The sequence below is a fragment of the Mya arenaria genome, chromosome 3 (assembly GCF_026914265.1).
Source record: "Mya arenaria isolate MELC-2E11 chromosome 3, ASM2691426v1".
Classification (NCBI taxonomy): Eukaryota; Metazoa; Mollusca; class Bivalvia; order Myida; family Myidae; genus Mya; species Mya arenaria.
In genome coordinates, this window is record NC_069124.1 from 82,548,271 (window position 1) to 82,571,067 (window position 22,797).

At 36.8% G+C, this 22,797-nt stretch overlaps 1 protein-coding gene across 5 annotated transcripts in view; it reads right to left on the reverse strand.

The window, feature by feature from the left end:
* Positions 1 to 17,277: 17,277 nt before the first annotated feature.
* LOC128226564 (zwei Ig domain protein zig-8-like) overlaps positions 17,278 to 22,797 on the reverse strand; it is a 108,780-nt gene continuing 103,260 nt past the window's right edge. For all 5 annotated transcript variants that reach the window (XM_052936504.1, XM_052936505.1, XM_052936503.1 and 2 more), the window contains exons 2-6: positions 21,333 to 21,463; positions 19,742 to 19,976; positions 19,221 to 19,541; positions 18,973 to 19,002; positions 17,278 to 18,824 (exon numbers count right to left, since the gene is read on the reverse strand). In XM_052936504.1, the coding sequence (XP_052792464.1) occupies positions 18,664 to 18,824; positions 18,973 to 19,002; positions 19,221 to 19,541; positions 19,742 to 19,976; positions 21,333 to 21,463 (878 nt within the window). In that variant the 3' untranslated portion in view covers positions 17,278 to 18,663. The remainder of the gene's footprint in view (positions 18,825 to 18,972; positions 19,003 to 19,220; positions 19,542 to 19,741; positions 19,977 to 21,332; positions 21,464 to 22,797) is intronic.

Consider the following 22,797-nt stretch of genomic DNA (forward strand, 5'->3'; position numbering starts at 1 on the left):
TCAAATACGTATGCAAAACCATAATCATTTAACAGTTTTTTTTACCTTAGAAACCCAGTTTATATAACCCTTATTGCAGTCATCAATGGCCTGTTTATACACGGACTTTATTATAATGTTATTACTGTTGCAAATCTTAAACCAGTAACTAATAATTCTTACATATCGATTAATGTATAAAGGGTATCTACCTAGTTCTCCATACACTGTAGCATTACATGTGTTTATTTTAACGTGTAACAATCGCTTACAAAATTTTAAATGTATACGTTCTATTTCTTTTGACTTACTAAAACCCCATATTTCACAGGCATAATTCAATATTGAGCCAACAAAAGAATCAAATAGTTGACAAAATATTTTAGGTTTAAGGTCGTATTCTTTGCATTTACATAATAAAGTATTCATGGCCTTAAGAGCTTTTCCAACCAAATGCTCTTGATTCAATGTAAAACTTCCAGTGTAGTTTATCACAGTACCTAAATAATTAAAGTTATCAACAACATCGATAGTATGGCCATTATATGTCCAATGCTCATTACGACGTATTCCACCCCGTTTACGGAAAACCATTATGTTTGTCTTTGATGTATTTACATTTAACCCCCATGCTTTGCAATACGAGTAAAGAGTGTTTAAATGGGTTTGGACTTCCTCGGGCGATTTCCCTAAAATGGCCATATCGTCAGCAAATAGCAACATAATTAAAACAATGTCATCAATACTTAAACCGGAAGTGATGCTATCTTGCATATATAGTTCTAAGTCCTCTACAAACAGGGAAAAAGAATCGGGGACATAACCTCCCCCTGGCGCAGGTCAACGGCATAACTCAAGTATTCAGAGTAAGATGTACATGATTTCACACAAGATTTAACATTTTCATACATATCTTTCACTATTCTAAGTAATTTACCTTTTATACCAGATTTATACAACTTAAGCCACAGAGCATTGCGATAAATACTATCAAAACACTTCAACATGTCGACATAAATAACATATAATCTTTTATTATCATTGATATATTTTTGCACAATAGACATTGAAATATAAATTGCGTCAACTGTTGAGCAACCTTTTCGAAATCCGAATTGTGCATCCGAAATAGTGGCATTAGCCTCACAAAATGACTCGATGCGCTTATTTAGAATTGTTGTAAATACTTTTGAAAAACAACTAACAAGTGTAATTCCTCTATAATTATTGACATCATTAACAGAACCTTTTTTATGGAGTGGAATGATGACACCTTCTGTCCACTTTTCTGGAAAAAAACCAGACGCTAAAATGCTATTAAATACATCACAAAAGTGGCTTGTTAATATGTCAGCGCATTCAATAAAGTACTCATTTAATATACAGTCGCTACCAGCCGATTTATTTCGTTTTAAATGCTTTATTGCGTTACATACTTCAATAATAGAAATAGGTTGGTCTAACTCTGGAAATGTAGAGTTATCTTCATCAAAATCATTACTTGAACAAAACTGTTCAGCCTCGTCGTTATTGCAATCAAACGTATTGTTGCTAAGATTTTTAAAAAATGTTTTAAAATCTTCCAAAGGGATATTACAATTATTAACTTTATTTTTTGATTTAAAAAATTTCCAAAATTCTCTAGGTTTATTTTTTCTTAAATTCTCAATATCCTTCATTTTTTGACGATAAGCAAAGTTTTTCTTTTTACGAAGTAAATCTTCTTTTGTGCACAGAGACTAGCTCTATTAATATCGGTTTTAATCGAATTAAAAATATGTAAAGCTTCTTGGTATAATCGCCGTGCATTAACACATTCATTATCAAACCAATCTGCATTTTTCGTACAACTATCAATATCAAACAATGGTTTGTTACTGTAAGTACAACGTTTAGAAAATAACGGGTCCGCGACACTGCGGATTGTAGCCGTAAATCTATCTAAAACATCATTAATTGACAATCTATTTGAACAGTTTATACAATCAACAATATCATCGAACACAGGTAATTTTGTAATAATCCCAGTGCGAAATTGTTCACGTAGAGTATTATCCCATTTAAATTTAACATCAGTGTATGTATCGTAACTGTTCGAGAAATTATTACTAATCCAAGGCAGAGTAGTTCCTCGAATACCGTAGTGGTCTAGTTTAGCCAAGAGTCGTCTGTGTGGCACCTTGTCGAACGCTTTGGAGAAGTCGAGTACGGCGAGGTCAAACTGTTTTCCTTTACTCATAGAAGATATGAGTTCATCAACCAGTGTTACAAGTTGGGTTTCACAGCTACGCTTACGTCTGAAGCCATGTTGGCTATCTGTGAGGATACCGTGACTGTCGAAGTGCTTCATAACGTTGCTTACAACTATGTGCTCAAGAAGTTTGCAGCATATGCAGGTTAGGGACACTGGTCTGTAATTACTGGCCTTAAAACGTTCACCTTTCTTGAAAATGGCAGAAACGTTGGCAGTTTTCCAGATGGATTGGACCTCCCCAGACTGTAGGCACTTATTGAAGATCGTGCTGAGGTATGGTGCACACTGGTCGGCTAATTCTTTAAGGATTCTGGATGGTATCATATCTGGACCTGTGGCCTTGTTGGGGTTAAGTTTCTTTAACAAAGCTAGTACTCCTTCTGGTGTTACTTCTATGTCATTCATGGATGGGTATGGATCTCCATCGGGTGTTGGTGTATTTGAGTTGTTTTCTTGGATAAAGACAGACTGGTACTGTTGATTCAGAATGTTTGCTTTGTCTATCGGCTCATTGTGTAGTTTCCCTTTGTCCTTCAAGGGTGCAATGCCGCAGCTATCCTTACGAAGAGCTTTAATATAGGCCCAAAACTTTTTCTGTTTCTTGGGTGGTTGGTCTAGTTCGTCATCATCACCCTCTATTAGGTCTTCGACATGTTTCCAATAAGCTTGGCGTTCTAGTTTCTGCGTGGTGCTTCTAGCCTTTTCATATTTCCGGCGGTCTTCAGCCTTTCCACTTGCTTTTTGTTTTGAGTATAAACGTTTTAGTTTCCTATGTTTTGAGCGAATGTTCTTATCTATCCATGGCTTCTTCAGTTTGTCACCTTTTATCACTTTAGATGGAATAAATTTTTCTATAAGTGATTTCAGAGCCATTTCAAAAGTAGTCCAGGTTTTATCAGCAGAATAGTCACTCGTCTCATTAATGAATTGATTATAGTTGGAATCCAAATGTACTTTAATGCTGTTGTAGTCTGCATGTTTGTATAGGTGGACTTTTCTAGGACACTTCTTAGCTTCCATTGGTCTGAGGCTGGATTCAATGAAGACTGCTTCATGGTCACCAATACCGGGTAGGATCTCGCACTTGTTGATAAGTGATTTGTTGTTGGTGAAGAACAAGTCAAGGATGTTGCTTGAATATGCAGTAATGCGGGTTGGAGAATCCACTACTTGCTCAAGATAGGCATCTTTGGTTATATCAATAAGCTGTTGACACTGTTTTGCATTAGAAGCATAAGCGGTGGGACATTCATGTTTCCAGTTAATATCAGCAAGGTTGAAATCGCCTCCTAGCCAAAGGTGGGCGTTGCTAGGAATTCTACTAAGTGTGTTGGCTAGGCATTCTAAATACTCGGGGTCAGACGTTGAAGGTGGTTTGTAGAAAGCCCCTATGTACAAGTGTCGCGATCCTATGACCTTCAGCCTACACCATACCATCTCGATATTGGATTCATCAGTGAGTTCCACGGGACTGTCACTTGTATACTTGTTTGATACTAGGATGAACACTCCGCCACCTTGTGAGCCGGTAGAGCGATCACGTCTATATGGAGTGAAGTTGGGTGGAAAGACTTCAGCCGAACAGATGCTTTCATCAAACCATGACTCTGTGCCTATGATGATATCTGCCTGTGATGCTGTGATCATGTTCTTTAGTTGTCCAGTCTTCCCTGGGCTCTTAATAGACTGACAATTCAATAACAAGATTCTCATAGGTAGGTCGTTACGCTGATCTGGTGCTTGGTAAGAAGTAGAGTTAACACGTTTATGAGGTGAAGATGTGGCGTTTGGGCAGGAAAAGCTTATCTCACTGTCAGTAGTTGTTACATTGGAAACTGTTGCTTGTATCAAATATTGTACTATCAAATATTCCTGTTGAAAAGTTTGGTATGCCACACTGAACACATTCCCAACTGTAGTTGGCTAAGGCGTTAAATACCTGGTCATTCATTCCCATACATGCCTGATGGTACCAGCAATCGCAAGTATCACAACAAATGCAGGGTGTTGTCCATTTGCAGGCCTTGCCGCACACCGCACACAGAAACTTGGGGGGTCTTGGTCCTGGATTAGGCTCAGGTGCATAGGACTCCGCAAGGAGTAGGGAGCAAAGGTACAGTAGAACCAGCTTGTTCCTACATACTGGGCCTTTGATGTTTCCCATGTAGAGCTTCATGCTAGTGATGAACTGGGTGGGGAGAGACGGCGGGCTGCTTCGAAGAAGAACAGGGGCATTGTCCTTACAAAAATGGTGAGACTCTGGTAAAGATATCAATTTATTTACTAGCAAAGAAACTGCTATGAAACCAAAAACAATATTGTGTTTTAAAAAGCATTTTACTTACTTAAAAGTTGAAAAAAAAGGGTTTCAGGATGTTTACATTTCCATATTGCATCATGGGAAAAAGAAAAATGACGGAAGTTTCCTGACCTACTTCCGGTTCACACAGAAAATCTAATAAATTTACCAAAAATAGCTGAAATGTGATTTTGCATCTATCATACTCGAGAAAATAATGTAATAAATTATATGCACAAAAATTTAGTTCAAAATTGGTCCTGGATATTGAGAGAAAAAATATTTTCTTCACGAGAAGAAGAGGAAGTGACCCTTCGCTACCACCGGAAGTCACCTCAACCGTGTGTCGTAGGCTAGGTAAGCCCTCTTACCCAGCCGCCTCGCCTCTTTCATCTGGGGAACCAGCTTCCTTCTCTTCTGAATGACATCCGGGAGGAATTGTTCAAAAACCCGAAACTGGGTCCCATCAAGCTGTTTCCATGATTTACGAACCATTTCCCGGTCTTTGAAAAAAGAAAACTTTGCAATAATATTCCTGGTCTTGCCCGCAACTGGGGAACCTGGTGACCGGTGAACCCTCTCAAAACGAATACTGTCCGCTACCTCACGGGCGATCTTGAAGGCGTCCTGGAGATGCCGACGCAGCTTCCGCTCTGTCGCTTCCGCTTGCTCGTTCCCGTCGGTGTTATCCTCGGGCATCCCGGTGAAAACCAAGTTGTTTCTCATAGATTGAGACTGCAGATATGAGACGTCGTCACGCAGAGTATCTCTCTCCTTTTCCAGATTCTGCATCCGCTCTGTCAGGACAGCCGCGTGCATATCGACCCCCTCCACCTTGTCTTCGAGACGTATTACTCTCGCGTCAACTTTCTTCACTCGGTCATCCAGCGCTACCCACAACTTTTTTATGTCGACCTCAAAAGATGCCATTCTTTTTTCTAAGGATTCAATGGCCCCTAACTTTTTTTCTACGGTTTCAAGCCTACCATTGACGGCATTCAACACATTCAACAAGTCCCGGTTTGTAGGTTCACTGCTGCTTTCTGCCATGACTGTACTGACCTTTGTAACTCCACTAACTGTGCTCAAAAATACACTACCGTCTAAATTCTCATCACCGTAAAGCACAGAATTAGTCCTGTTTAGAATATCACTTACAGATGTAATTCCAGTGTCCGAATATCCGGACGGGCCTCTTTGTTTACATATTTTCCGGATATTGGTTTCATTGTCACTACAATTTCTATCTTTTCTCTTTTTATTTTTAGATTTAGTCATTATATTTCATTGTGAATGTGTTCCATGCACTAAAATACATTAAAAGCCGCAACTCAACTAATCTTATAAAGCTTTTATTTTTAATTAATTCCAAAATTATTTTCACATTCAAAATTCGAGTGTTCGCGCCTAGATCACGTGACTTATTCAAACATATGTATGGTTCAGGTTCGTTCTACTTCCATATCCTTCGCAGTATTCCAATAGATACTATATTGAGATTTGTTTTATTTCAATGTTGTCCGCAATATTCCGATAGATACTAAATTGAAATTTGTTCTATTTTATGTCGTCCGCGCTATTGAAACATATGTATAAAGAAATAATGACCAACATTAATGCGTAAAGATATTTGTTCTACTTCTATATCGTCCGCACTATTGAAACAGATGAGTTGTTGAGTTTTGTTCTACTACTTTGTCGTCCGCACTTGCAAAATAATGTCTTTGGATTAAATGACCAAAAATAAAGTGTTAAGAGTTTTGTTCTATTTCTATGTCGTCAGCTCTATTCAAACAGATTTAATGAGATTTGTTGTAATTCCATATCGTCCGCACTATTGAAGAGTTTTGTTCTATTTAAGCATGTATTTTATTTATTTATTTATTTATTTATTTATTGATTCATTCAGTTACGAACTCACTAACTAATTCATTCATTAATTCAACAACACACGGGCCATGGCAAGAGCGCCTCCACGTGGTGTGGCCTGGATGTAGATGGATACTCTGTATCGCTTATGATTAGAAAAGTAATTCATCCACAACTAAACGCTCTTACAATGTATTTTATATTAGTTCAAATAAATGCTATGTTTATATGTGCTTATTTTTGGCAAAATTATCTTACTTTCGTCACAAAAAGCCGAATTTTCGTTAATAAAAATGAGTTAATAATAAACAAATACAAGTTCTTATAACATGTTATATATTAATTCAAATAAAAAAATCTTAAAATTTGCAACATTCAGCTTACGCGAATCAAGGAAAACACATGTATTAGATTTCCTTCTTTGTCTTTAATGGCCGCAGTTTTCACACCATTTCTTTGTTCATTTCGTCCGCACTATTCAACGCTTTCTATATCGTCCGCTTAATGCTATGTTATGCAACAAAATGATTCTCATTGGCAGAAATGCACTTGGACAAAATAGTACTTTTGACAATATTTTAGACAATATCGCCCATTTTTAGAGCGCAGGGGGAGATGATAAATATACGTTTATGATTCAGGCGATTTTAATTCACGCACAGGAGCCTTACATGATTTTGTCGAGGATGATAATGTTGAATTATCAAATCTAAATATTTTACCTGATGATTACATTGCAGATCCTTTTTTAGCCAGACATAATAAAGATTTAAATGTTAATTCGAAGGGACGACTGTTGATTGATTTTTAAAACAGTCCGGGATGAGAATAGCTAAAGGGCGTGTATGCGGTGATTGTGGTGACTTTACTTATGTTGGCTGTAATGGGTCAAGCGTGTTAGATTACTGTATTGTGAGCGAACAATTATTAAATGTTTTCCAGTGTTTTGTCAATCATGGACCAAATATTTTATCTGATCACTGTCTAATAGAATTTTCATTGTTAAATAATGTTAACCAAAACGATTATAATATAGATTGTGAACAAAATGAAAGTTATGCGCCTGGGTTAAACATGAATGCATATTATAAGTGGAACACAGAACATAAAGATGTCTATATGAGAAATATTAATGATATTGATTTTATAAACCATGTACAACAACTAGTGATATAAGAAATATTGCTTCAAATAGTAACATAGACTTATGTATAGAGACATTGTTATATCATATAGATAGTGTTTGTAAACCATTATTTGAGAAACATTCTAAAACATTTTCTGGCTGTCATGATTTGCATAGAAATGCAAAAGCTGGTGACGCCTTTTTTCAGATATATGTATTGAAAGTAGAAAATACTTTTATAACAAATTAAATATGTATAGGCGTGAAAAAACTGCAGAGAATAGATTTAGTATGATACAAGCAAGCAGTGTGTATAAGAAAAATGTTAGATCTTTTAATTACAATGGAAGTAGAATAAAAACCCAAGATTTGTTAAAGGCATGTTTTAAAAATGCTAAGTTGGTTGTATTGGAATACACATAAATCACCAAAGAATATCTCATCAGAAACATCTACTGAATACTTTAAAGCTATAAATAATCCTGAGAGCAGATTTTTTTCAGGCTGATGAAGATGTATTCTTTTTTAATAATCAACTATTAGGGAGTGAAATGAAAACTATGTTTGCAGAATTAGACAAACCATTTACTATTGTTGATATAGATAAAGGCATTTCAGAATTGAATCTGGGGAAAAGTGGAGGCCCTGATAGAATTATTAATGAATTCTTGTATTATGGTAAGAATATATTTACTTTAGTATAAACAAACCTTTTTAATAAAATATTAGAAGTAGGCTATTTTCCTAAATCATGGGGAGAAGGCTATATAGTGCCTATACACAAAAAAGAAGTGTTAGTGAAGTAAGTAATTTTAGAGGAGTAACTTTATTAAATGTTATAGGAAAACTGTTCACCAAAATTATTAATACTCGCTTAACAAGATGGGCTGAGAATTATTATGTGTACGTCGAAGCTCAAGCAGGTTTTAGAGCAAAGATGGGCACTGTTGACAATTTTTTTGTTCTAAACGCATTAATAAATCATTGCTTAAATAATAATGACAAACTATATTGTTTATTTGTGGATTATTCCAAGGCATTCGATTATATTGTTAGTCCAAATATTTGGCAAAAGATATATAGACTAGGTATAAGAGGTAAATTATTTAATATTATAAAGACAATGTATAATACTGTTAGCTCACGTGTTAAATTACTAGGTAAAACAGGTGATTCCTTTGAATGTTTACTCGGTGTCAGGCAAGGTGAAAGTTTGAGTCCATTTTTATTTGCAATGTATGTAAATGATTTAGAAGAAAAGCTTGTGACAAAAGGTGCGAATGGCATTAATGTAAACACACTAAAATATTCCTGTTGATGTACGCAGACGATATTGTTATTTTTGCAACTCCACCAGCAGATATGGAATCAAATTTAGATGTTCTAGAGCAATACTGTAAACGCTGGAAATTAATTGTGAATAGAGATATAAACAAAGATAGTGGTGTCTAGAAAAGGCGGTAGACTGCCTAATGATTTGAACTTCCGTTACGAGGGTGGAAATATTTAAATTGTTAACAAATATTGTTATCTGGGTATTTTCTTCTCTGCAAGACATTAGCTGGCCAAGCTCAAAAAGCTATTTTCAAGTTGAAGAGATACTTATTTCATTTCACTAATATTTCCGTTGAACATATTTTAGATGTTTTTGATAAGCTGGTTAAGCCTATCTTATTTTATGGATGTGAGGTTTGGGGATTTACAGATGCATTGTGTGTAGAACGCATACATACTTTATTTTGCAAATCAATATTGAAAGTTAAGACATCAACGCAGAACGATTTTGTTTATAATGAGCTGTGCCGCTTAGACTTTGTTAATCTACGTTAAGTATCTATTCTTAAATACTGGTTTAAAGTGATAGAATGCTCTGATAGAAAATTTATTAACAATGTGTATAAAATGATGTTAAGAGACATTGATATTAGACCAAGAAAAAAGAACTGGGCCGCTAGTGTAAGAGACATGCTGTGTAATTTTGGGTTCAATGTGGTATGGTTAACACAAGGTGTTGGTGATATAAATGTATTTTTCAGCTTGTTTAAGCAAAGAGTCAAAAATAACTTTATTCAAAATCTTAATAGTCGGATGAATGATTCATCTAGAGGAACGTTTTATACATCTTTTGGTAGATTCGAATACCAAGCATATTTGAATAATGTTAATGTAGAAAAATATAGAATTGCTATGTCACGGTTAAGACTTAGTTCTCATCGTTTACTTATAGAAACTGGACGATGGTCAAATGTACCAAGAGAAGATAGGATCTGTAATTTATGCCAAGTACTTGAATATAAATACTATTTATTTGATATAATGCAATCTTTATAATACTATTAGAGATAAATATATACAACGATATTATTGACTTGGGCCTAGTATGTATAAGGCGGTACAACTTTTGCAGTCCGAAAACGTTAATACTGTAAGAAACTCATCAGCATACATATATCATGCTTTTGAATTAAGAAAATTAAGTGTGAGTGTAAACACGACTTAGTGTACGGTTACACTGTATTTGAATAACGGTACTCTTTATGCTAGAGGTGCAGTGTATATATGAAATACAACATATTAATAAATTATTCGGAATAAGTTGACACACATTAACCGGATAGTATCGATGACAACCATGCATATTTGTACGTACAAGCCTGATTTTTGTATTCCATAGACTATCTTTCTGTTAAAAACTTAGTCCAAACTAGCAAAACATTATTGAAGTTATTTGTACATAATGAGTATAGTAGTAACGAGAATTGCTAATCAAAATTCATGGTATCATTGTAGTGTTGTGCATAAGTCATACGGTTGATAGATATACAGTTAAGTTATAACTCATAATCGATAAAGACAATGTTATTTAATTATATGAATATAGTTGTTAAATCTGTGAATATATAAAAAAATCAATCAATTTGTTCCGCCATACATGTATATATAAGTCATTGTATTACATTGATTTGATCACGGGTCATGTTGGCCTATTTCAAATATGTATTGTGTGATATATATTTTTTGAATAAACTTTATTTATTTATTGGATAAATCTAGGACGAGTTTGATTGGTTTTCAAAATGATTTTGTTTTAGAAACACCGGTTAGTTTGGTGCCTTTCAAGTAATACATGTATTTGTGGGACGGCTCCAGAAGTCACACTTGGCGGTGGGGGGAGGGTGACAAGGTAAAACCAGAATGCAGCCAATATATCACACAGGCAGAAAACAACAACAACAACAACAACAACAACAACAACAACAACAACAACAACTTGTATACATCACAGTACAAGTTATTGCGCGTATACTTAGTCTATGTTGTTCCGGGATTTTGTAAAAACAAAAAATATTTCATTCTTTTTTAAGGCTTTTAAAACGATTTTATTTCCATCATTAATTTTATGTAAAATACTTTTTATGTTTAATACACATGTACTGTGTTCTTAAGAAAAGAAATAGATCTAAGTTAAGAAATAACTTATGATATTACGTATATGAATACAAGTCATGCAGGTAAACAGATGTACGTATTCCATGTACATATTGAACGCCGACGACGATCATCATCACCTATATAAGCGAAGCCTCTGACAGGGGAGATAATGCAGTATAGCATCTGCGAGTATTACACTGCTGAGCTTCTTCCCTTGTTAGGGTTAGGAACCAGTGTCGAGTTGTGAAGACGTCTCTAACGTGTTAATACGTTAAATATGATTTTGATCATTCATATTGTATTTGGTTTTTTCATGGTGATGGAATGTGAAATGTATCTTGAAGTCCTGTTACAGTATATAGCTTACTGTATACGTAAACAAAAATCCAAATAGTCTTGATGTGTCACATCTACCAGTAATAACAACATAAGTAGCAGGCAATGTCTGAAACTTAAAAAGAAAAATTAGTATGAAAATAAGAATTGGTTGCCACCAAAGAAATTACATGAAATACTTTGTACTAACATTCCAGACCAATTACGTTGTGTTTGAGAGCGATAAACAATAGAAACGCCTGATAACTGTAAATGTACCTTTTGGACATCAAGGAAAAGCACAATGTTTTCATCATTTAATTCATTCTTTATTAAAAATAAAAGTTCGGTTGTAGTTAAAGCGTGAACTATGTGGGTATTTCCAAAAAAATCAAAAACAATAGGCGCCAAATACGAGATGTTCTTGTAGTACATGTACATTTATAAAAGACAGTGTTCTTGATCTTCTGTTCTTTGACCACAATCTCAATCAGGATTAGCATGAAGACAATTTGTATGAAATATGTGCATTAAGATTACTGCAAGCATTTTTTTATTTTTGCATGGTGGATATTTGACAGTCGCCCGCAAAACAATATTTCGGAACAAATGAACATTTTTACTTATCTTTTAAACGTGACTTGAATTCGTTTAGCCTGTTGCTGTTACGAGCATGAATATCAAGGCGGTTCCATACATCAATTTGGATTTCGAAACGTCTATATTAGGTGTTATAACTACATGTGTGCATATTTTGAAGCGGATAGTTGTTGTCTGTTTGTCGTATTTGTAAAAATAAAAATAGTTATATTATCTTGAAGGACTATCCTTAACTCTACCCCACACTCCCTTTCTATAGCATAGTGGCTGGCCTCTACGTAACGCGCCCATTAACGCAAAAAGCGTTGTATTTGGTTGTTAATAATAATTTGTTTTACATTAGCAGTACCGCTTTAGTTATTTTTGCAAAATCGTTCGGTATGTATTATAACATGGCTTCTGTTTCGGTCTACATGGTGTTGTATTGACCTGTCATGTGACATTTTTGTACAATTAAGTTTTCTTAATAGTTTTCCATGAAATCCGAAATGGCACTACCATCCCTGGAATAATGCAGTACTGAAACAACAACAATGAATTCTAGATGGAAATTTGAGAACCAAATATTCCCAGAAGCGTTTGCTTCCGTATATTAATTTCATATAGAGACGGCAGAAAATCCTTAAATAATATCTTTGATCGACTTAGGTGAAATCGGGCGTATCTTTGCATAAATGATTTATTTTTCGCTACGCAAGGGACTCATAAAGTATTCAAGAAATACCTTGGGAGCCATTGAGCATGCAAGTTGTCACATATATGTGTATGTTTACAAGAAAAAAAGCTCAAACTGAAATATGCGTTTGCCATTGTTGAGCATAATTTATAATATTGCCAGTTTCAGGCAATAATTGCTGATACACATAAGACACATAAACACATATTAAGATAATCGATTTGGTACGTTTGAGTATGTTTAAATGTTGAACTTCTCTCTGCAAGACAATGTCAGTGTAATGATAGCATTTTAACTGTTCAGAAAGAATTCTTCACAACCAACAGTGATATAAACAAACAAATAAAATGTCCCGAAGTCTTCCTTAGTCATCAAATTAGCAGGCAGAAACTAACCAACACCATTCTGTCATTTCCAGACCGTGTTGTTATGGACTGGTCAAACATGTCCGTCCCGCCTTATTCCAGTCACGAATGCCCCCCATTACGCCATACCTCGCGTCTCCGTGTCCTCATCAGGCGGACAATTGCCGTAATTGATTGCATTCCGAGACGGAAGTGATTGCCTCCATGGTCCGCCTGAATACTGATGCTGTAATATTTCTGTCTGGACATCTTAATCACGACCGGATTAATTGGAGCTTGGGGTCCACAAAGACACCCTGACAATGGACGGTGTTGTGTTGTTCCAATCAAAATGTCAACTCGCAAATGTCAATATATTTGCATTTCAGCATAAAGACAGTGACATATATATTAACAGACAGAGAAGTGATCCTGCCTATCTCCGCTGCAGTGCCCTTTTCACAATTATAAGTACGGTCTGTCGGGATGGAATTAAAATAAATGCGTTCATGCCAATAGCGGCCCCAGTGAGATTTGGATCATTTTCCTAAACTCGACATTTTTCATGAGATTCACAGTTGGTGAATAAGCTTATATATCTGCTATTGCAGTGGCATACTTTTCAAAAGCGATCTGTTCATGAGTTGGTGCATGTGATCTTAATTGTTTATATAATTAATCAAATATCTACAAACACTTTTTTCAAATGAAACAATGTTTATAGATATCAACGCAAAACGTCGATCTGAAGTGTACGTGTTTTGCATATTTCCTCTCGGGTCTTGATAAGGCTGAATGTGTGAAGGTCTTGGTGACGGTCATAATATTTGGAGGTATGGCACGGCCTGTTTAAGTGTAACATACGACATCGAATAAAGCAAAACCATCAGATTGTGAATACGGACCCTGATTTGCGAAGCTTCAGCGACTAAAACATTGAATCACTTGCAGAAACATCACAGACTATGCTAGTGTTTCAATGGTTTGGTCGCTGACCTTCGCAAATTGTCATAGAATATGGAAAATTCATGCATGTATAGGTCGTGCATAGCATTATTTTGTATGTTACCTTCTAGAAGAGGTCAAGCAACACTTCAAAGTTTCATTGCTTTTTGTCAGCACATTCCCGCGTTATTTGGTCACATATCGAACGTTTAATTTGCGTGTGTGCTATGAACAAAATGCTAGTTTAAAAATAGAGCTGTCACAGGAAATTGAGAAGTGCCCACGAAAGACCTTGTTGGACAGATAACGATTAGTATTTGAGCCTCTACGGACATATAGCCTGGCGTATGTAACATGTGGTGACCTACCCCAACTTTCCATTAAGTTTGAAAATATTATTCTGAAGCATTTTTAAAGAACAAAGTATATACATGAAATGGATCACTGCGAGATAGAATTGATGCCAATTGGTCTCTGGGCCTAACGTTCTTCAGTTATTGAACGGAAACTGATTTTCAGCTAGAGGTCACCACGACCTTGAACTTTGACCAACTAACCTCAAAATCAATAGGGTTCATCTGCTGGCCATAACCAATCTGCCTTCCTCTGAGCCTAAACGTTATTCAATCATTGATCGGAAACCGAGAGGACGGACGGTCGGACGGACGGACAAACTACAGAAATAACGTGCTTCATTTTGGCAAAAAGCGTTTGTAACGCTTTTGAAAAAGAGGATATTCTAAGCATGAATTTACGAATTAATGTAAACGTAAGAGCTTCTCAGTTACTGATTGGTGATTCGTCAGAATAATAAATGAATAACTTGATTGAAACACATTTTGATCCAATTGTCGCCAATATGTAGTCTGCTATAGAGAGTCCCAATAGTCGGAAAACAAATAAACACCGAATAGGACTTAACCCATAGACATTTCAGTTTGAGGAAAGGCCAAACCATTTGTACTCATAGTAGAGAGTAAATATAGACTGTCTTGTGAATTAGGCGTTAATTCAAATTACACCTGCTATAGTAACATTTGGTATTAAAAGCAAATGCTCAATTCCACTCTATCCGTATTAAGTCGAACGGGGCACTGGTTAGGAAACAGCGTAGAGGCTTCATACCAAGCTCTACCAAGCATAGATTGCAAACCAAATGTTTCTTTACGAAACGTGGGTTACCATATATAAAATCGGGTATATTGCCATGAGGAATACTATGAGTTAACTTCGTAGAGGTCTACATGACTGTCTAGTACCATATATGTCCAGGGAGTGATGGACAATGATTTGATCTATCTCGAATGCTGCTTGCACAAGAACCTGTCAAGGACATAGCTTCTATGCGTGTTTAATCTACACGTTATCTTCCATTCCTTAAATGAACTGCCTTTAGGCAATTGTGATTATCATCCGATGAACGCAACATCTTCGGATATGCTCGATCGCGTATTAATATACATGTTCATTGAAAATTGTTCATGGTGTTTCTGTTTTAACAGTGTCAGAAGGCCACGAAAAACTTAAAACGACATGTTTAACTTATGACTTTGTTAGATTATAGTTGTCACTAACGTTGCAATTTTACGCTAAAAATCAACTATGCAGTTGTTTACGTTTTCCCGTTCTCATGACGTCATGACGTTGCCTTCAGACTCCACACGCTTTAATCAGCCCGACAGCGTTCATACCCCGATAATGACATCGACCATGCACTTCATGATCTACATCCCAGGGCCATGACTCCCGTTTGGCTTATAATTTCACTTTAAAAGTTAATAATACATTTTGTTTAAGGTGAGGCTGCGTTCAAATCCAAAGTGAACTCGTGTTTCACTGACCGGTGGTCACCCCAACATATATTGATAAAGTAGTTTTAATGCATGTAGTGTTTGTCTATGCTGTCTGTACCTTGCGTGTGTCACTTCAACCCTAACCTTGTGTCGCTAGAAAGGGTTTTCGATTTCAAATGTTGACTTCTGCATGGGACATGCAGTTTCTATTGTATTATTGATATAGCAGGTGCTGTAGGTAACTACTCTCAGCTGCAGGTTTGGTGGTTTTGACCAAGTTGTTCTCATAGCTGGTTCCCCGTCTATGTAAACACGATACCGACGAGGCAGGTCACCTGTGAGACTTGGGCAGTGTTTGAACAAACATGCCATGGCATTGGACCGTTAAACAAATTACATGTATACGCCGAATAATATGTATACTCTTACTTAAGACCCTGTCACACTGTCACGACTTGCATCCGCGAGTTACCACGAGTGCTGGTGAATTATAACTCGCCAAAAAATGCCACGAGATGATCGCGGATTCCTATGCTGAGTACATCAGTTCGACACCTGCTCCATGTGAATACGAGAGTAGTACGAGATTCTTCTGTTAAACCCGAGTTTAAATAACACGATATGTGTACGACACTCTTTCGACAATCACAGAGATGTATACGAGTTATGCCGATATGAACACGATATCATGACGAGTTATTAAGAGTGAGCTACAAGAATGTACGAGAAAGGACGACACATGGCGAAGTTGGTATAAATACAAATGGTGCTGCACATCAAGACCAAAATTTAGTTGATCAGCGTAGGTGACGCTTCGTAGCAATTTAAAGGAGGTGTTGGTTCAGGGGGTGCTGACTCAACATCTTGTTCCACAACCACATTTTGTCTTTACGGCGCCTTTCCTTTTCTCTTCTAGTCTAACAATGTTTACCCCTTGCAAGCGCAGTGACGTTTATGTTATATTCTTGATATGATCACATTGAACTCGCCGGAAGTCGCGAGGAGATGTCGAAGGGGTACGTACAAACTCACAACAACTCGAACGAACCTCGAGCAGAGATTGTAGTAGTGACTCCCTGAGTCACTGCTGAACTCGTAGATTGTCGAGCGACTTTTTGACGCGGCGAGAAGCGGTGACAAGTGAAGACATGTCTACAACAAGTGTTCGAGTTTGTTCGACACCCCTACCACATGTCTTCTATATGTGTACGAGACAAAAACTCGTACGACAATGTTAAACCGTTTAAAGTTCTCGCCACTGCTTGCCGAGTGCTTTCCTTCTATGGAGACATGTCTTCGACATGCAACGACAAGGATTCGAGTCCAACACGACACCTGAAGAGTTTAGGCGAGTTGGAACTAGCAACAACTCGTAGCCGAAAGTCGCCAGAGTGTGACGGGGTTTTACATTTATACGCCGAATCACGTTTATGCACCGAATTACATTAATGCACCAAATAACATTTATAAACTAAATTACATATTTTCGCCGAATTATTTTTAGACACCAAAATATATTTATACTCCAACTTGCATTTATACGCCGAATAACATGTATACACCAATTTTTTTTATACGCAAAATAACATACAGAACCTCATAATTCTAGGATTTGTGAAAATAACTAAATATACAGCAACACAGATCGGTAATTTCGATTTATTATAAACAACGTGTAATTCATCATTACATAACAAATGAATGTACAAGATACAAGAACGTATAAACAACACAATCATAGATATTCACAACATGAAATATCACTGAAACCCGTATTAACAGGAATTGATCAGACGTACATAAACTACAATTCTATGAAACACTTCAATATAATTCAAGACCTTCATCTTGTAGCGGATTTGGCTCATTTTTCTTGTACAGCTAATAAAAATAGTCCCTTTACTTGATCGTCTCCTTTGATGTGTATAACAAATAGACAAAAAAACTGAATTGAGGTAACATTAAAACACCGCAGGAAATATTGGTCGATGATCGTGTTTGGTTGATCATCTTATTCAAGTCGTAATAATTTTTGTTTGTTATTTTTTAGAGAATATGATCGCACTAAACAGCATATGACAATATATAAATTAATTATAACTTGGACAATATGTACATCTTATAAACTTATATACACATGGCGAATGATGTAAATGGATGTTGGTCAAAAATGGACAATTATACATAAAATATGATTCGAACCACGCCTTATTCTGGATACCTCGACGTGGTGTATCTCACTACATCGCTCAAGGTCAATAATTAAACGCATGGAAATGTTCTTTGCATTGACTTTAAAATACATGTATTTAATAATTACAATTATACTTACATGTATACGAGTAAAACCAATTCGTTTTTTTTATAGTTTTGTAATGTTCCGTTTTTGCAAATACATAATCGTGTATACATTTTAGACACCAATTTCTCGATATTTCTTAAGCGTTGCAAGCTAAAGCAGCTTATTTCATTTACTTTTAACCCAAATTTATTACTTATTTGATTTTACCGAAAATAATGGTTAAATATTTATATCATTAATAAAATCTCTTCAAAAAATAATAAGAATGTAAATATTACACAAATGATACCTAAAAGGGACTAAAATGTTCGAGAAATTTGAGCCTAATCTAGCATCGTAAAGCATGAGCATGCCGTAAGTTTTTGCACGCAAAATACAATACAGTGGGAAACCTCGTATATCAATGACAATCAGTGCGGCTTCTTTTCTTGTGGATGTAGAATGTTGGAGCTATCAATTTGCCTTCCAATCTGATAGTGTATGAGATTACAAACTATCCTTTACACGTTTAAATCATGCACACCAATATGAATTCCCGTCTTCATTCTAGCACTGAGTTAAAAGATCACTGATTCACATTAAAACAATATACTGGCCACATATGGTCCATCGGTTGCCTGGTAACACGGTCCATCCAGATTCCCGAGTGTGACATCTCTAAACTGAATCTCTGCATATGACCTCCAGTAAACGGATACTAAAGTTTCATGACACTGACACGGCTTCTTGTTAGGACCCGAGGCTTCCGTATGTAAGCTTCAAACACAACATGAGGACAGTGAAAATGTGCGTATGTGGCCAGAACGCCGCCGCCCCACTGCTACTGTGACTGGACTCCTGTGAGGGAGGCTGCGTCTCCTCACCCATCGAGTAGCCCTCTGATAGCATGTCTGTGGACAACACAAATAAGATATATTTCACTTGTTAAAATGTTCTTCAAAAGGTGCCTCCATGTGTAAACTATCTGATAGAGAGTAATGTTTCATTTGTAAAATTGCGTTTTTTAAACTTCGATACATTCAAACCAAATTCACTTACCTCGTTTAGGTTCTTTATGATTCTTTTTATCTGAAAAGTAAAGCGAAAATATAAGGCTTGAAACAAAACAAACTTAAATTTTACGGCGTTCTGTCTGTCATTGGACTTCATATAGTCTGTCTAAGCCATTATTGATATTATTCGTAAAATGATTGAAATGAGTATTTAACAATCTAATTTTTTTAAAAATACGACATTGAAATACATCCGTAACCGATGTTTACCATAACTATAATCCGGAGGCCTACCATTAAGTATATGCACTTTAAATCCCTTGGCTAATTTCTTAGTCAATCGGCACACATAGTGTCCCCTGTCCTCCATCGTAGCTCGCTTTATTATGAGTTCACTGATTAACGATCGCCCGGGTATGGGCTTGTTATTGAGTCGCACGAGCCTGTCTTGCCAGGGGCCCCGTGTGTCGGTGATGGGCTCGCCGTTGAAAAACCAGTCGACGGCGTCCGGGGCGGTCTGGGCGCCCGTGGCATTACACACGAGGCGGATGTCCTCCATGAGACTCACGTATTCCGTGCCCGTCAGTTCAAGCTCCGGCTTGTACTTAACCGGATCTGTTAATGAAAGTGACTTAAATGCATTTTGCTACTAATTGGACAACTCATTTTTATCTCATGGCCACACTTTTTAAATTACGCATCACAAAGTACAATAACTTTTATGTAAACAGATGAGTTTAAAACCGAACTTATATTAAAATTGCGTTCGACAATCATACACAGGTTTTACACTTAATACCAGAATGTCTACTCACCGAGGACGTGAAGTGTGATGTTCTGGGTATAGTTATTGGTGGCCGAGATCTGACAGGCGTACACGCCGGCCTGATCCTGGGAGACGTTCTTGATGACGAGGTCGTAGCGGCTCTCCTCCTCGCCTTCTTCGTGTCCCGGGATCTCCTCCAGCTGCACCTCTACGTCCGAGTCCGGGGTGAACGTCATTTTGCCGAGCGTCAACGGGGACTCATCGTCTGCCTTCCTCCATACAACCTAAAGGAAAGCGGGTTCAACGTAAAGTGATTGTGAATCAGTGGTACGGTATTGACTATTGGCATCAATATGATTCGATTTCAATGGTGGATGATCCATATGCTTTCACAGATGCGTCAAGAACACACATGGCCCGTTTTTATCAAGATCTTAGACCGTTTTTTCGTAAATTTTAGTTATCTTATTGTCTTATTTTTGTTATTTTGCTACGTAATCGTGCCAATTGAACATAAAATTGAAAAAAATCAACCTTATGATATTTGTGCCGTTTATACGGATTCAAGATAACTGTAGTTACGATAAAGATACATGATCAAACAGGTCTCTAGGGCCTTAAAAGAAGGATCTGTTTCGTAACTTTAATCTGATATCTGTATAACCTCCAAATGGCTACTCATGGATTTAATTAATTTCCTAAATTGTGTGTTCACGTTAAATACTCGATAAAGTTCATTTAACACAACTTTATAGCGAAATCATGGAACTATGACACTTCGATAATTTACGACAAAAATCTACTAAGATCTTTATTGAAACTGGCCAAAGAAGAATACTGGAATAATTTAATATTGAAAAATGAAGAGGAACTTAACTGATTTTAAATTAAACAGTGCGGTACATATATCTAACCGTTCACGTTATAAATACACCGTTATTATATCACTTGTATTTCCTCTCGTTTTTATTAAAGGGGATACATTGCAGTTAGAATATGCAATTAGACATTTGCACATGAAAGGAAACGGCAAATTTTAATAAATGATAACTGTCAAAAATGTAGACTTTTAAAATGTAGTCTTTTAAAATTTAAAATTAGTCTGAGGTTCTTCTAAGCGTTTACACCAAATTACATCACGGAAACTTTTATATTTATGAGTGTACGTATGTTTGAATGGCCCTCGTACTGGTACTTATAATACATCCAAGTTACACAAACCGTCAAATATATCCATTTAAACTGCATTCATTTAAAATACAAAAACATTTTTAGTAGGTTGTAAATCATTACAAAAACAAACAAAATCTTCATCAGAAAAGAGGGAGACATCTATCCTCCAGTGATTTCCGCGGGAGATCTCATTGGCAGTGATGTCACGATGCAACACTATCAAGTATCCACCACCAGTATCAAGTATCCACCACCAGTATCAAGTATCCACCACCAGTATCAAGTATCCACCACCAGTATCAAGTATCCACCACCAGTATCAAGTATCCACCACCAGTATCAAGTATCCACCACCAGTATCAAGTATCCACCACCAGTATCAAGTATCCACCACCAGTATTCCCGAGTTAAGTTGTATTTGATTTAAATGTTATAATATATAAATAACTTTACAAAAATATACTCACAAACTTTGGTCCAAGGTTCTGTATGCGACAGCGGAGGTGGGCGGTCTCGCCCTGGTGCACGGTGATTTCGGTGGGCACGGGCAAGAAGATGGGCACGGACGACGGGTGGCTCCGGTAGTAGTCGTGCGAGTCTGCAACATACAAGTGGTGGACGGTGTGAATCACATCAGGAAGTCATGTAAACTCTATGTTTTTCGTATATTGAAAGTTTTTTATTTCTTCTTAAATATTCAAAGTTTTGCACTGAAATTTGGAGGAAATATGTATTCCCCAAACCCCAGACCTGGATATCCGGTAATTATAGCTATCGAAGAGAGACTCATTTAATCCCAAGGGAAAAATATATAAAAAAAATCCGGTTGTAGGAGACTACTTTTGGCATCTTTGTAGCTGTGTGAAGTTAGCTAAACATACGACATTGGACATTGGACATTCAAAATCGAATGTTGTGCTGGCACGACATTGGACATTGGACATTCAAAATCGAATGTTGTGCTGGCACGACATTGGACATTGGACATTCAAAAGTGAAAGTCGTGCTAGCACGACATTGGACATTGGACATTCAAAATCGAATGTTGTGCTGGCACGACATTGGACATTGGACATTCAAAAGTGAAAGTCGTGCTAGCACGACATTGGACATTGGACATTCAAAATCGAATGTTGTGCTGGCACGACATTGGACATTGGACATTCAAAATCGAATGTCGTGCCAGCACAACATTGGACATTGGACATTCAAAATCGAATGTTGTGCTGGCACGACATTGGACATTGGATATTCAAAATCGAATGTTGTGCTGGCACGACATTGGACATTGGATATTCAAAAATGAAAGTCGTGCTAGCACGACATTGGACATTGGACATTCAAAATCGAATGTTGTGCTGGCACGACATTGGACATTGGACATTCAAAATCGAATGTTGTGCTGGCACGACATTGGACATTGGACATTCAAAAGTGAAAGTCGTGCTAGCACGACATTGGACATTGGACATTCAAAATCGAATGTTGTGCTGGCACGACATTGGACATTGGACATTCAAAAGTGAAAGTCGTGCTAGCACGACATTGGACATTGGACATTCAAAATCGAATGTTGTGCTGGCACGACATTGGACATTGGACATTCAAAATCGAATGTCGTGCTAGCACGACATTGGACATTGGACATTCAAAATCGAATGTTGTGCTGGCACGACATTGGACATTGGATATTCAAAATCGAATGTTGTGCTGGCACGACATTGGACATTGGACATTCAAAAATGAAAGTCGTGCTAGCACGACATTGGACATTGGACATTCAAAATCGAATGTTGTGCTGGCACGACATTGGACATTGGACATTCAAAAGTGAAAGTCGTGCTAGCACGACATTGGACATTGGACATTCAAAATCGAATGTTGTGCTGGCACGACATTGGACATTGGACATTCAAAAGTGAAAGTCGTGCT